The following is a 12324-nucleotide window of genomic DNA, read 5'->3' as shown; positions in this document are numbered from 1 at the left end:
ACCTCACAAATTAATTACAATGTTGGGTGAAGCAAAAATACAATACATAGAAAGAAAATTGGATTTTGCTGCACAGCCACTGACTTTGTCCAAACTAACTTCATGCTTAGAGACAGAGAGAGGACACATAAATTCTCTGTCTATACTGTGTTGTGTTATCTTTTATTTCCAAGGGAGCAGAAACTTCCACTCCACTTGGAGCTTTGTGCTCGCTGTTCCCTGTTAGCTCCACCTGCAGCCAGAGTGTGCCTTGTGTCTGCACTGGGATATAACAACATTATATAACACACAAAACCGAGGCCTATGTTTATTTCTTGCTATCAGTACCTAGATTTACACTTGTTTCCAGTCTGGTTTTTATTAGGTCATTTTCAGGTGTGCTGAGAGATGCTCTAGAATGACAGAGTGGTTTGGATATTTTCAGCAATTTTAATGTTACTGTTGTAATTTAATAGGTATTAGAGAATGACAGTTGATTTATCAAATAAATATTGCTCAATTCTACTGAAATATTGACTGCCAAGCTTGGAAGGGATGTTCCACCTGAAGAGCCACATCCATCAGTGATTTACTTGTTGCAGCACACAAGTCTGTGGCAGGTTTTTAGCTTTGTGAACATTGATTTTCAGGGACTACAGGGAGAGTTCAGTTGTAACAAAGGTGTTTGTGGTAGAGTACCAGCAACCAAACATGGTTTTCCCTGTTGAAGATGATGACAAGAATTTCCTAAAAGATATGGCCACACAGGTAAGTTTTAGCAATTGTAACCCCTTTTGTGAATATAAAATGTTGTATATATGATATTATTTCGAGATTAAGCTTTGACTGCCAGTTTTATTTACATATCTTATTTTCTCTGTTTGCCCATCTTTGCTGCTTTGATCCTTTTGGTAATATTACCATTTCAAGGGGATGCTTTTTTCCCCCCCATGATATTTTATGACCAATTGAGGTCAAGTATTTAAAAAATACATTTATAATTTAAGCTTTTCAAATGCTTGCATTGAAAAAAAATAGCTTGAGCATGTACTTCTAAAATTTTAACAAATAACTATAGCAAGAGATGATTAGCACAAATGCAAAAATGTTATTTGTAATTCAAATGGAATTACTTTTTAGAATAAGGAAGGTGGAATGTTTACTACAAAACCTAAGAAGAATAGACTGAATGTGGAAATCAAGCCTGCCTGGGATCAAACACCCCAAGACCTTCAAGGTACAGTATTATTTCATAAAACTGAGATAGTCTTCTGTTCTAGCAGAAAATAGTATAGAGTTTTCCTCTTGTATCACTTGTAAAGCGTGGGTAATTTTAAAACCATCTCAGAAGACAGAACATCCTCTGGAAATTCCAGTTTCAATTGCTCACCACTGCAAATAGAGAACAAAACTTACCTTCCATACATTTCACATGACTTCTTAAAAACATATTAAAATGTCATTCATTTCTCAGCAGCACAACGAGGCCCGGTCTGTATTTCCCTTTGTGCCAGAAAATGCTGTTAAATTGATGGGATTGCAAATCCTTTACAGCACTTCTTTACTGATGTTTGCTTGCAATAAGATTCCAAAATAAATACACAAAGCAGAAATGAAAGCTTGACCCAGATTTTCTCTGTAGATAAAGCGTCTTATTCCATGGCAACAGCAATGGGACTGTTTAAGAGCAGGGAATTGTATTAATGTTTACTCATTAATTTACTTGTAGGAACTGGGTTTTTTGAGCATGCAGGAAGGAAGAAAACTGTAAATAAATTAAAACATAAAAGTAAGCTCTGTCAGAGAGGTATGGGGTTTCTTCTAGTTTAATTTCCTATAATTCCATGCAGCTTATTTGAACCCGAAATGTGGATGCCAAGTATGTTTTTAAATATGTTTAGCAAGAGTATGTAACATTCATGTTCAGGTAGATATTAACTGCATGAAGCGGGTGACAGTGGAATAACAGAATTGTAATTTTAATCTTGGAAACAGACAGAAAGCCTTCTCACAGTTCCTCTCAAGGACCACAGCTCCTTGCCAGTCGTTTGGGAACCACAGAGTACAGAGGGGAATCCACCTCAGCACAACCGATGGAGTCATTGCAGGTGAGCAGAGGGGTAAGCTGACGGAAACTGTACACGGCTGTCATCAGGACAGAGGTCTAAAAAAAGGAGGAGGTGGAGATTTGTGATCTCTCTCAGCTATTAGTTTTAATAGCTTTGCATTTAATTTAATGCAATTTAAATTAATGCATTTAAATGTAATGGTAATGATGCACTAGACTGGGAATGCCCAAAGCAGGACATGGTTATCAGTAGGGACAAAGCCAGGCAAAGGAAATGAGCAGTGACTGCATTCCTACTAATTCTCTTCTAATACATTCCTGAATCCACGGTCAGCAAATACTTACTGCTGTATGTTGGCAAGTTCATACTTTAAACTCAATATTTGGTAATGCTGTGGTGGCAGTAAATGGCAAGGCATTGATTTATTTTTATTGGAAGAAGCTGTGGGTCCTTAATGCCACTAATGGGGGAATCAAGGGTAGTAGGTACTCTTCAAAGCAGTGTGTTTAAGTGCAGTTTGTTTCAAATTACATCTGTAGCTGATTTTGCTATTTTTATATGCATTTGCAAATATTTCCTTTCTAAAGCCTGAAGAATTACCTTTATTTCAGTTTTCAAGTTCCTCTGCAGTGACTAGCCAGAAAAGCTTAGCAAGCACACAAGTGTCAAGGATCCAGAGTGAAACAGATTTTCTTAAGTAAGTGACTTCTCCTTTTAACATATTGGTCCTTTGGAAAGTATCTTAGGCTTTTGCAACCAAGCTGATAATGCTATGGGCCTCTGTAAAAATTCAGAAGGCAAGGACAGACACTGGCTCATAAGTGGAGAGTATAATCTAGGTAGGACTTTAAAAATTCTTTCTCTTAAATGTAGTTTTCAACTGTCAGTTATCAGCTGTCTCATCATCCCTTAAAAAAATTCCTAACACCCATAGGATCAGAGAATAAACTCTCTTTTCAAATTGTAGTACACCCTCAGTGCTGTAGGTGAACACTGCTCACTGGAGTAGTCTCACAGGACATTAATGCTTATCAGTATTGAAAAGGTTCTGATCTACATCAGTGGCTCCTCGTGGTGCAGCAGTGAGGCCTGACACAGACTGCCTGTCAGGAGACCTGTTTACTTCTCATGATGAGGAGCAAAGTATGAAACTCCAGAGCAGCCAGAGAGCTTTCTACCTTGCAAAGCTGTTTAGAGTTCAGAACTTCATTTTATAGATGTTGGGGCATGGTCTGGTGTCCCACCACAGCTGGGAAATCACAACTGAGAAACCAGTGGCCTAAGTCCTGTCACAACAAGTTCCAGATTATTCACTATTATGCAGCAGTGCAATACTAAAACAAGCTCAGCCGGTTTGCTCTTATTTTCAGATGTGCACACTGTTCTGCCCCTCGCCTGTCTGACCCCTTGGCTCACTTCTGCCAGAAATGTGGATATCTGATCCCCCCTGTGCCAGTCCAGCGCTTCCCACTCCCCGAAGGAACACAGGTCAGCAGAACATCATAGCAATCCACACATCGTCCTTGAAGAGAACGACAGCCTCTGCAAGTTACACAGGCAGCACTGGCAAACCTGTTACTCAGTCCCACTTTCATTTGGAAGTTCTGCTCTAATTGCTTTGTTCTGCTCGATACCTTTAGCACTGGACCCAATGAAATTCCTCAAATTAACCATAGATAACCATAAACCGTTAACCATGGGCAAAATTACCCACAGATTTCTTCAAGTGTCGTGTATTCTAATAAGGAAAACAATGAAAAAGTAAATTGTTTTATTTGCCTGTGTCAGGAAACAGTACCAATCCTGAAACCTTAAATGGTGGCATGTGTGGGCATATATAAGAGCACCAAGTTTTTGCAGTGGTGCCTGTAACTGTCTTCCCTAAGCTCTTCCCAACAGATATAAACCTAATATAACAAGTCCATACTGTGTTTCCCTTCCTGTATCATCAGAAAGTTGTCTGGTCTGGGGCAATGCTGTAGTTTTAAGTAATGACCGAGATTCACCACCTCTTTAGATTAGGTCCATAATTAGGAGAATTTCAACTACTTGTACATATTTTATAGTAGCATTTTAATTTTATTGAAAACTACCTCAGTACCTTTCTGGCATTGTCTTTCCAGATGTCTTCATATTTTCTCAATATGATACTATGATTTTTAAGGATCAATATCAGTTGCTGTCAGTTGCTATGTCTCCAGTGACCTTGCTGCTGAGAGTCCAGCTGGGAAAATATTGAAATCTCATTATAACCTTAATGATCCCATTATGTTCCCTAACACAACTGTGGTGTGGCTTTTCCTTCAGATGGCACCATGCCTTGAATGCAGACATCTTGTGCCAATGAATACACCCACTTGCATTATCTGTGAGTCACCAATAGCTCCACAGCTGCAGCCTCAAAACAACATCTGCATAAAGGTAATTGAGAATAAGTAAAACAAAATAGTGATTTAACTCCTGGTATGCATTTTTCTAACAAGTGATTTCGTTACAAATATTTTGATCCAACCTGGCTTTGTATAATTACATTATGGACACCTTTAAGAGTTAGTAGGATTAAAAACAGTTTGAATGGAAAAAAGGATTAAAGGTTCCCCAGTACAAGAAAGACATGGACATACTTCCCTTGAGAAGGAAGAAGCAGCAGAGGCAATGTGTGATGAGCTGACCATAACCCCCATTTCCCTGCGCTGCTGAGGAGGGCAGGAGATAATCAGGAGGAAGGTTAAACCCAGGAAGGAGCGAGGGGTGGGGAGAAGGTGTTTTTTGAGATTTGGTTTTATTTCTCATTTTCCTACTCTGATTTGATTGGTAATAAATTCAATGACTTTGCCCAAGATGAGTCTGGTTTTCTCCTGAGAGCAATCAGTGAGTGATCTCTCCCTGCCCTTAAACTCATGAGCCTTTCATTGTATTTTCTCTTAGCTGTCCAGCTGAGGAGGGGAGTGATAGAATGGCTTTGGTGGGCACCTGGCCTCCAGCCAGGTCAACCCACCACCAGTGGATTATAGACATTGTCCTAAATGTAATGTTTTATGGCACCCCTGATGTAGGTGCAGAGGCAGACCTGAACTATTTAGTGGCAACATCAAAATAGCAGACTAATTATTCTTAGCTCTGGTAGAAACTCAGTTGTTAATACTGACTGTGCCAAGACCTTGTAGAGGTCTTTTAAGGCACCTCATGGTATTATATTATTATTAATAATTTTCTTTGCAGATACTGGGCTGTCTGTTTTGTGTGAGTGTAGTGACTAAACAAACTGACACTAGTGTATGTAAAGATCTGGAGATATTGATACTTAATCTCCTGAGGAAACTATCCCATAGTTTAAAACAAATAGTCACCGTGTGATGACCAGGCAGCATGGCCTAACTAAAGTGTGAAACAGCCCAGACTTGAAGGATCTCTTCTATCTGCAGGACTGAATAACCCCAGCAGTTTGTAAGATCAAGTCTTTGTCTTCTTGTTCACAGTTATCAGATGTGAAATGTATTCTCTCTCTGTTTAAAAGGGCAAAGTCATTTGTCAGGTGTGTGGCACAGGAAATCCTCTTCACCATAAACACTGTGCGACTTGTGAGAGCAAACTGCCTGAAGTACAGATGGTAAGACTTCAATCACACTGGGCTAATCAAACCAAAGCAGAACATCCTTTACCTTTGGAAAACTGAAGTCATGTCCATGTGTCCCTGTGTTACCAAAGCAGAGATTCTCTCCCCCATGTCATATTTAAGCCCAGTCCTCCCTCAGAAGTTTCACCACAAATGTCCAGCTAAACATGTCTCTTATACCTTCAAGTTTCTGACATGGAAGTCAGTGTTGTGAATGCCATTGAGAAAGCTCAGAAGGCTCTTAGAAAATAAGTAGTCTTGACTCCAAGGGAGTCTTGTTTGCATCCAGATTACTTTCAACTGCAATAGAAAAGTTGAGTATATACATCAGGAACATCATTCACAGTGATTTCAGTTATTTTCTGAAAATAGAATATGCTTTTACATTATTTTTCATATCTCCACTTTTACATTATTTTTCTTATTTCCATTTGCTGCTTCTCCTACATGCATACAGCTAGCATGCTTGTATTTGGCTGTGACTCTGCACAGAGGTGAGAAAAGCACTGAAATATTACTTCTAAAATTGCTCTGTTTCAACTCCCTGTTTAGCTTGGTTCCTTAGAAGAATTTTACTTTCAGTTCTGAAAAGTCTTGTATTAAAAATGTCTGGCACATTCCACCTCTCCAGGTTCTGATAAATACAAAAATGATAGAATAATAATGGTTTGCAAATTAAAATCTTCTGATTAATGGTTATCTTCTGAGTTCTAAAACGGTCTGTAGCTAGAGGCAAAAGTCTCTTGTATAGGCACTGAAGTGTTATTTGAAAGTGAGTTTCAGTAGGATTCTGTACTTACCTAAGATAAATGTATGTTTAGCTGCTTCACTGAATGCAGATATATGTGTACATAATATGTAGCTGCATATGTAGTTAGGCATGTGACTTGAATGTGAGACCTGTATCAGCTGAGAAAGTTAAATACTTACTAAGGATTATTAATAGTAATCAGAAATTTTACTAATAATAGTGATTAATTAGTGATAACAATAGTATTTTGGAATAATTAATAGTAATAATGCTGATATTATTATTAATGGCTATTAAATAATTTAGATTTAGAATATATTTAGACTTGTGCTTTTGGAAGATTTATCTTCTAACTGAACTCCCAAATTACATTGTTTAAATTGCAATGCAGGCCACAGATGAAAACAGGGCTATTTTGTTGTGGTGTAATCAAAATAATTGTCCTTGGGTTCTGTCCCTTATCCATATTCCCAACTTGTAGAGAAAATAAACTACATAAGCCTTGAGGCAAAACATAACAAAACATTTTTAAGTCCTATTTGTCCTAACTGGGATCTGTACTGAAACTCCAAAAGTTTCAGATGAAAAACCTGTTTTCTTTTACTTACTCATATAAGTTAATTGGAGGAAAGTTGGGTAATACATAATTCGCACAAGGCAAAAGAGTGAAAAAAAGTATTTATGCAGCAAATTCCAAACTGTGAGGAAACTCCTTGCCTGAATGCATTCTCCCTGCCATACTACTAAAAAGAAAGGTACAAAGAAGATTGTGTGTTGGATTTGAAAATTCAAGTTTATCAGCAGAGACGCCTCCATCTTTATTTCGTCTGTACTTATACATAGGGCCCTATTAATAAATACTCAGTTTAAAAGCACACCATTGATAAGGTTCTTATTTTTTGGTGCTAGTTCTGCTAAAAATATTTTCAAATTAATTAATGCTACATTTTATCATGGTTTTGTAATGAAAAACAAAATTACAGGTTTGACCCGAGTCACTCTGTTGCTCATTCTAAGCTGCAATAATTCATTTAGGCTGAATATTACTTTATGTTGTCAGAGCAGCTTGCTCTCCTCTTTCTCCTTATTAGGCTTGTGGACTTCTCTTCATGAGAAGCATTTTCTCCCTAATGCTTGTTTTGTTTTATTAGCCCACATTTGGAGGAGACTCCTGCCCACCTCAGCAGGGCCAGCAAAGGAAGACGGCTCTGTGCTCAAAGTGCAACGGCGTGAACCAGAGCGACGCCCGCTTCTGTGCCTGGTGTGGGGCCAAGGCATGTGCTCCTGCTGTCTGTGGGACAAACCGGCTGCTGCTTCTCTGCAGCCATGTCAGACTTCTCTGTGCAAAACTCTTGTCAGTCAGTAAACAGTGTTATTATCAACATACCTGCTTGGAGCATCGAGGATTGCGTATGGAAAAATGAAAGGCTTACAAGACATCCTGACCCCACATCAGTCAGTGACCCAAGGGTTTAGAGTTGCGAACAAATGATCACGGGTCAACAAGCACCATCATTGCATCAGCTGAGATGCAACAGCCCTGTGCTCAGGAAAAGTAATTTACCCATCAAAGGTTAAAGTATAGGCTAACCTAATGCAAGTTTTCCCATAACAGCTCCGGCCTATAGCCACCAATACAGGCAATTACCAGATATGAGATGATGCATGCAATTGTTTTAACTGAAGGCCTCCTTAACTTCAATAAAAACAAGTACTTAGCTGCTGCCCAGTAGAGTTACAATCAATGTAAACAATTTCCCCTTGTACAGTGCTTCTACCTAAGTTCACACTTGAGGAGAATTTATTTTCTGTGAGCTGAATGCACATAAAATTTAAAACACTCCCTTATATGCATAAATAACCTTTAGTCCTGTACTGTACCAAGGGACTCAGGGTGGTATTTACTTCCTCTTAATTCATTCCTCTGCTCTTATCATTCTGGAGTCATTCATCCTATGCTTCTCTAGTGACAAATACTGCATTGAACTTTCCAGCCTGGACCTCCTCCATCCTACTTTTCCTGTTCCAAGTGTGGTACCAGCAACCAGCCCTATGCTCGCTTCTGCGTGTCCTGTGGTATCTTCATAGAGCCCCCATCCAGACAGAGCTCTCCTGCCAGTCCCATGGATCGTGGGGACTCAGTGGGATCTGCTCAGGTGGGACACAGTGTTACAAAGCCAGGTTTGAACACAGCTGAGAGGCTGCTCCATTGTGGGTGTGGATCAGCACAACTCCATTCATTTCCTTGGGCGATGCTGTGGACTAGGAGCACAAGGGCAAACCCCTTGGTTCTGCTTTCTGCTGAACAGCAGCCTCAGCTCAAGGCCTTGATCCAGCCTCTTTCTAAATGGCAAAGTGAGAAATGATCAGCCTTTCGAAAGTCTTAGCTCTTTAAGTACTTCTATGTTGTTAGTTGTGAATTATTTGTGGCCTGCTGATATTATTTCATGCAAATGTAGTAGTGTTTTTAAAACTCTGTTTTAAGGAAGAGCCCAATACTTAGCAAGGCCAGCTTTTGCCCTACAAAAGCATACATGTCTCCTGGCAATCATGAAGAATTTGGATTTTGCTTGAATATTTGTGGTAAGTTGCCTTGTTGTTGCAGACTGGTAATTAAAATAAAAAATTGTTAATGATTCTTCCTGCTAGCTTTTTCATTCCCTTACAATTTGGTGTAGTGTTTTGGTTAAGTTATGCTTGTAAGCTATTGAATTAACATCTGTATTACTTATATTTTCCCTTCTCCTCCGCCTCCCACAGGCAAAACAATTACAGGCTCAAGTTGCCTGGCAACCTTGTCCTGTTTTCTTGCCCAAATCAAGGACAGAACTAACAGAAAGAGAAGATAAAGGAACCCAAACCATTGGACTTTTTTACCCATCCAGCAAACTGCTGGAAAGGAAGGAGCTTGAGCTGATTTCACAAAAAGAAAAGGTGGAAAAGATGAGTGATCACAAGCCTCTCCTGACAGCCATTAGTCCTGGAAAAGGTTAGAAGTTCTGATTTTATGATTTCTAAACAATTTATGACCTTGCTTTTTCTTGAAAATATTATAGTCTATGGAATGTGGCATCAGTAGGACACTGATTTACATCTTTACAAGTCTATCTTCCCACCAGTCACTTGTAAATGCACTGCCTTAGAATTCAATCACTGATCTCCACCAATAGCTGAAAGAAAGCTAAAAAGGTTAGAAGTTCTGATTTTATGATTTCTAAACAATTTATGACCTTGCTTTTTCTTGAAAATATTATAGTCTATGGAATGTGGCATCAGTAGGACACTGATTTACATCTTTACAAGTCTATCTTCCCACCAGTCACTTGTAAATGCACTGCCTTAGAATTCAATCACTGATCTCCACCAATAGCTGAAAGAAAGCTATCAGAAATATCAAAATTGTGGCTGCAGAGCCCTGTGCAGCCATACTAATTTGGCAGTAGTTTGATTTCCTCAGATCCCACAAGACTGGAGGCAGGTGTCCTCTATTTGAATTGGAAACCATTGCACAGCTTCCCAGCAGCCCCCACAGCCCCTGCAATGTGAACTTCAGGTAAAGCTGTGATGGCACCTGCAGGGATACTGATAAACAAAACTCTGAGACACAGGGGATCAGAGCTCTTGAAAATATGATGAAGCTGGTCTACATGAGGAACTTGTTTGGGGTGCTGTTGTGGAATAAATTGTAGAAACTTCAGAAGCAAAGACTAGAGGAAGGGATTCTTAGTAGGATTATGAAAACATCACTCACTGAAGAGTCTTTTCTCTCCCAGACTACAGTAGGAGCAGTATCAATACTACAGACAACTATCTTTCCAAGTGAGTTTTGTGGTCACTTTGTTCTTTGTGGAACCACTTGACCGTTTGCTGTCATTAAATGCTTGACATTTTGAGGTTTTAGTTTTACTATCCTGAGAAATCTTCAGCTTTCTGGATCCCAAACCCTTGAAGACAGTCCATCTGTATTAATTAAGGATCTAATAAATGGCTTAGTGGGTAAAATTGTCTTTAATCTCACAGGGCAGTCCAGCTGGGCAATCCATAGAATGAGTTAATTTTAAATCATTACAGCACCAAACCCTGGTTTGGAGGAGCAGTTACTCTTTTAGATCCACTTTCCCATCTAGCTCTCTTCAGCAATCAGATGGTCAACCCCTCAGGCTGGTATCAGAATTCATTTTCTATTGGGTAGTAAAGGTTGCTAAAGAATGTTAGAAATTCCTCTTTTGATTCTGTGTATCTGTATTCAGATGGACTCTGATTTTTAAAATAATCAGTGGGGAAATCTGTTTTCCTCCTCCCTTCCTCTGAAATGTGGCATGTTCTTTTAGGCATCACTGTAGGAAATACAACACTTGACTCAACATGTCAGGGAGCTTAATTTAGTCAGAGATAAGAGAGGATTGGCCCCTAATAGTGCCAAGAAAAAAGCAAAGTAACACCGATTATTTGTATATCTCTGTCAGAAGTACAGCTCTTGCCTTGTGAGTGAGAACTGCTGTCACTGGGAAAGGGGGGGAAGAAATTCTGAACTCCATTTGAATTCTTTTCATTTTTATCCACTTAGCAGAGGTAACTTTGTTGAAGTTGCACTGTGTAATGTATTCTCCATTAGATCCTGCCCAGGACTGAGTAACCTATTTCATTCCATAAATCAAAAAATAAATGTCTCTTACAGTCAGTTCATGCTGAGTTGTATACATGGCTTGAAACTACCTGCATCAACATGACCATGCACTATCACCCAGGAAAATCTTGTTTATAGATGCCAAATATGACCATTATTTCTTCAATCAAAATAGTATCAGACATTTGATATTAAAGTTTTTAAATACAAGTGATTAAATAAGATGGTGGAGGTTATTATTTCTTGACCATATCAATTATTAACTAACCTTCTTTTCATGTGTGAAGATTATAAAAAAAAATACTAAACAGTTAAGAAAGGGGCAAACAACAGCAGTACCAAACCAGTAATCCTCTGGTGTGTACTGGGTTTCTTTTTTTGCTGTACTTTCAGTCTGTTTTCAACAGGAGCCAAGACATTCACCAGGTAAGCTTTACAAAGAAGGCTTCCCTTTTTTACTGTAACAAAGGTTAAATCAGTGTGATATAGATGTAATCTGCTATGGGCAGCATGGATTCAAGTATTCCATCAGTGCTGCCAAAAATCCTTTGAAATCTAATAAAACATCAACCATGCAAGAATATGTTTCTGACCCTCTGGATTTTTTGAAGTAAAATCTGGGGATCTGGGCTAGTTATGAACCACTTTATTGCAAATAATACTGACTTCTACAGAGAGGTCACTCACCAAGTAGTCTATTTTAGATGTTTTAAATACTACTTTCAACTTGTATTAGTTTTTGCATATGAGACCACAGCAGGGAACAATTTATGTTGTTCTGTGGGTTCTTCTTTTTCTATCCATTGAAAGCTGCTTAACAAGTAAGATTTGCTGGTTTAGTTTGTCATACCAGTTCAACCTTGAGTCTTCCAAGCACAAAACTCCTTGTGCCCTTGCTTTGTCTTGTAAAAGCCAGAGCTGCACTTTTCTTCTGGCTTGGTCTCTTTTCACTGTTTCAAGCTTCACTTAACATGAAGGAAAGGATAAGGTCAGAGCAGCTTCATTGTGTAAGCTAAATGAGGTTATCCAGCTTACACAATTTTATTTACAACAAAATGAATCATGCTCTGTACTTACCATAAGGATGCTATAAAGAAAATTAGATTGAAAACAGTCAGTTAAAAATGAGAACAAGTCCATTTGTTGCTTTCTCTGATGAAAACAGAATGGAGCTCCAGAAGTACCTGGACAGGAGGTGCAAAAGCTCTAAATAGCTTAAGATGAGTTTTTAATCCAGGCTCATTCAGCCCCTCACGTTTCATGCCCTCTATCAGTATAAAGG

General features: G+C 38.9%; 1 protein-coding gene across 2 annotated transcripts in view; it reads left to right on the top strand.

Annotated features, from left to right (window-relative positions):
* The window catches only part of DZANK1 (double zinc ribbon and ankyrin repeat domains 1), a 52331-nt gene that overhangs the window by 26329 nt on the left and 13678 nt on the right, over positions 1-12324 (top strand). For both annotated transcript variants that reach the window (XM_017730084.1, XM_017730085.1), the window contains 10 exons: positions 630-747; positions 1120-1216; positions 1975-2087; positions 2660-2745; positions 3419-3536; positions 4356-4469; positions 5566-5658; positions 7567-7689; positions 8410-8571; positions 9176-9404. In XM_017730084.1, the coding sequence (XP_017585573.1) occupies positions 630-747; positions 1120-1216; positions 1975-2087; positions 2660-2745; positions 3419-3536; positions 4356-4469; positions 5566-5658; positions 7567-7689; positions 8410-8571; positions 9176-9404 (1253 nt within the window). The remainder of the gene's footprint in view (positions 1-629; positions 748-1119; positions 1217-1974; positions 2088-2659; positions 2746-3418; positions 3537-4355; positions 4470-5565; positions 5659-7566; positions 7690-8409; positions 8572-9175; positions 9405-12324) is intronic.

The sequence above is a fragment of the Corvus brachyrhynchos genome, unplaced genomic scaffold (genome assembly GCF_000691975.1).
Source record: "Corvus brachyrhynchos isolate BGI_N302 unplaced genomic scaffold, ASM69197v1 scaffold101, whole genome shotgun sequence".
NCBI classification, from domain to species: domain Eukaryota; kingdom Metazoa; phylum Chordata; class Aves; order Passeriformes; family Corvidae; genus Corvus; species Corvus brachyrhynchos.
The sequence above is the reverse complement of the archived record's forward strand: the minus strand, read 5'-3'. Positions and strand labels throughout refer to the sequence as shown.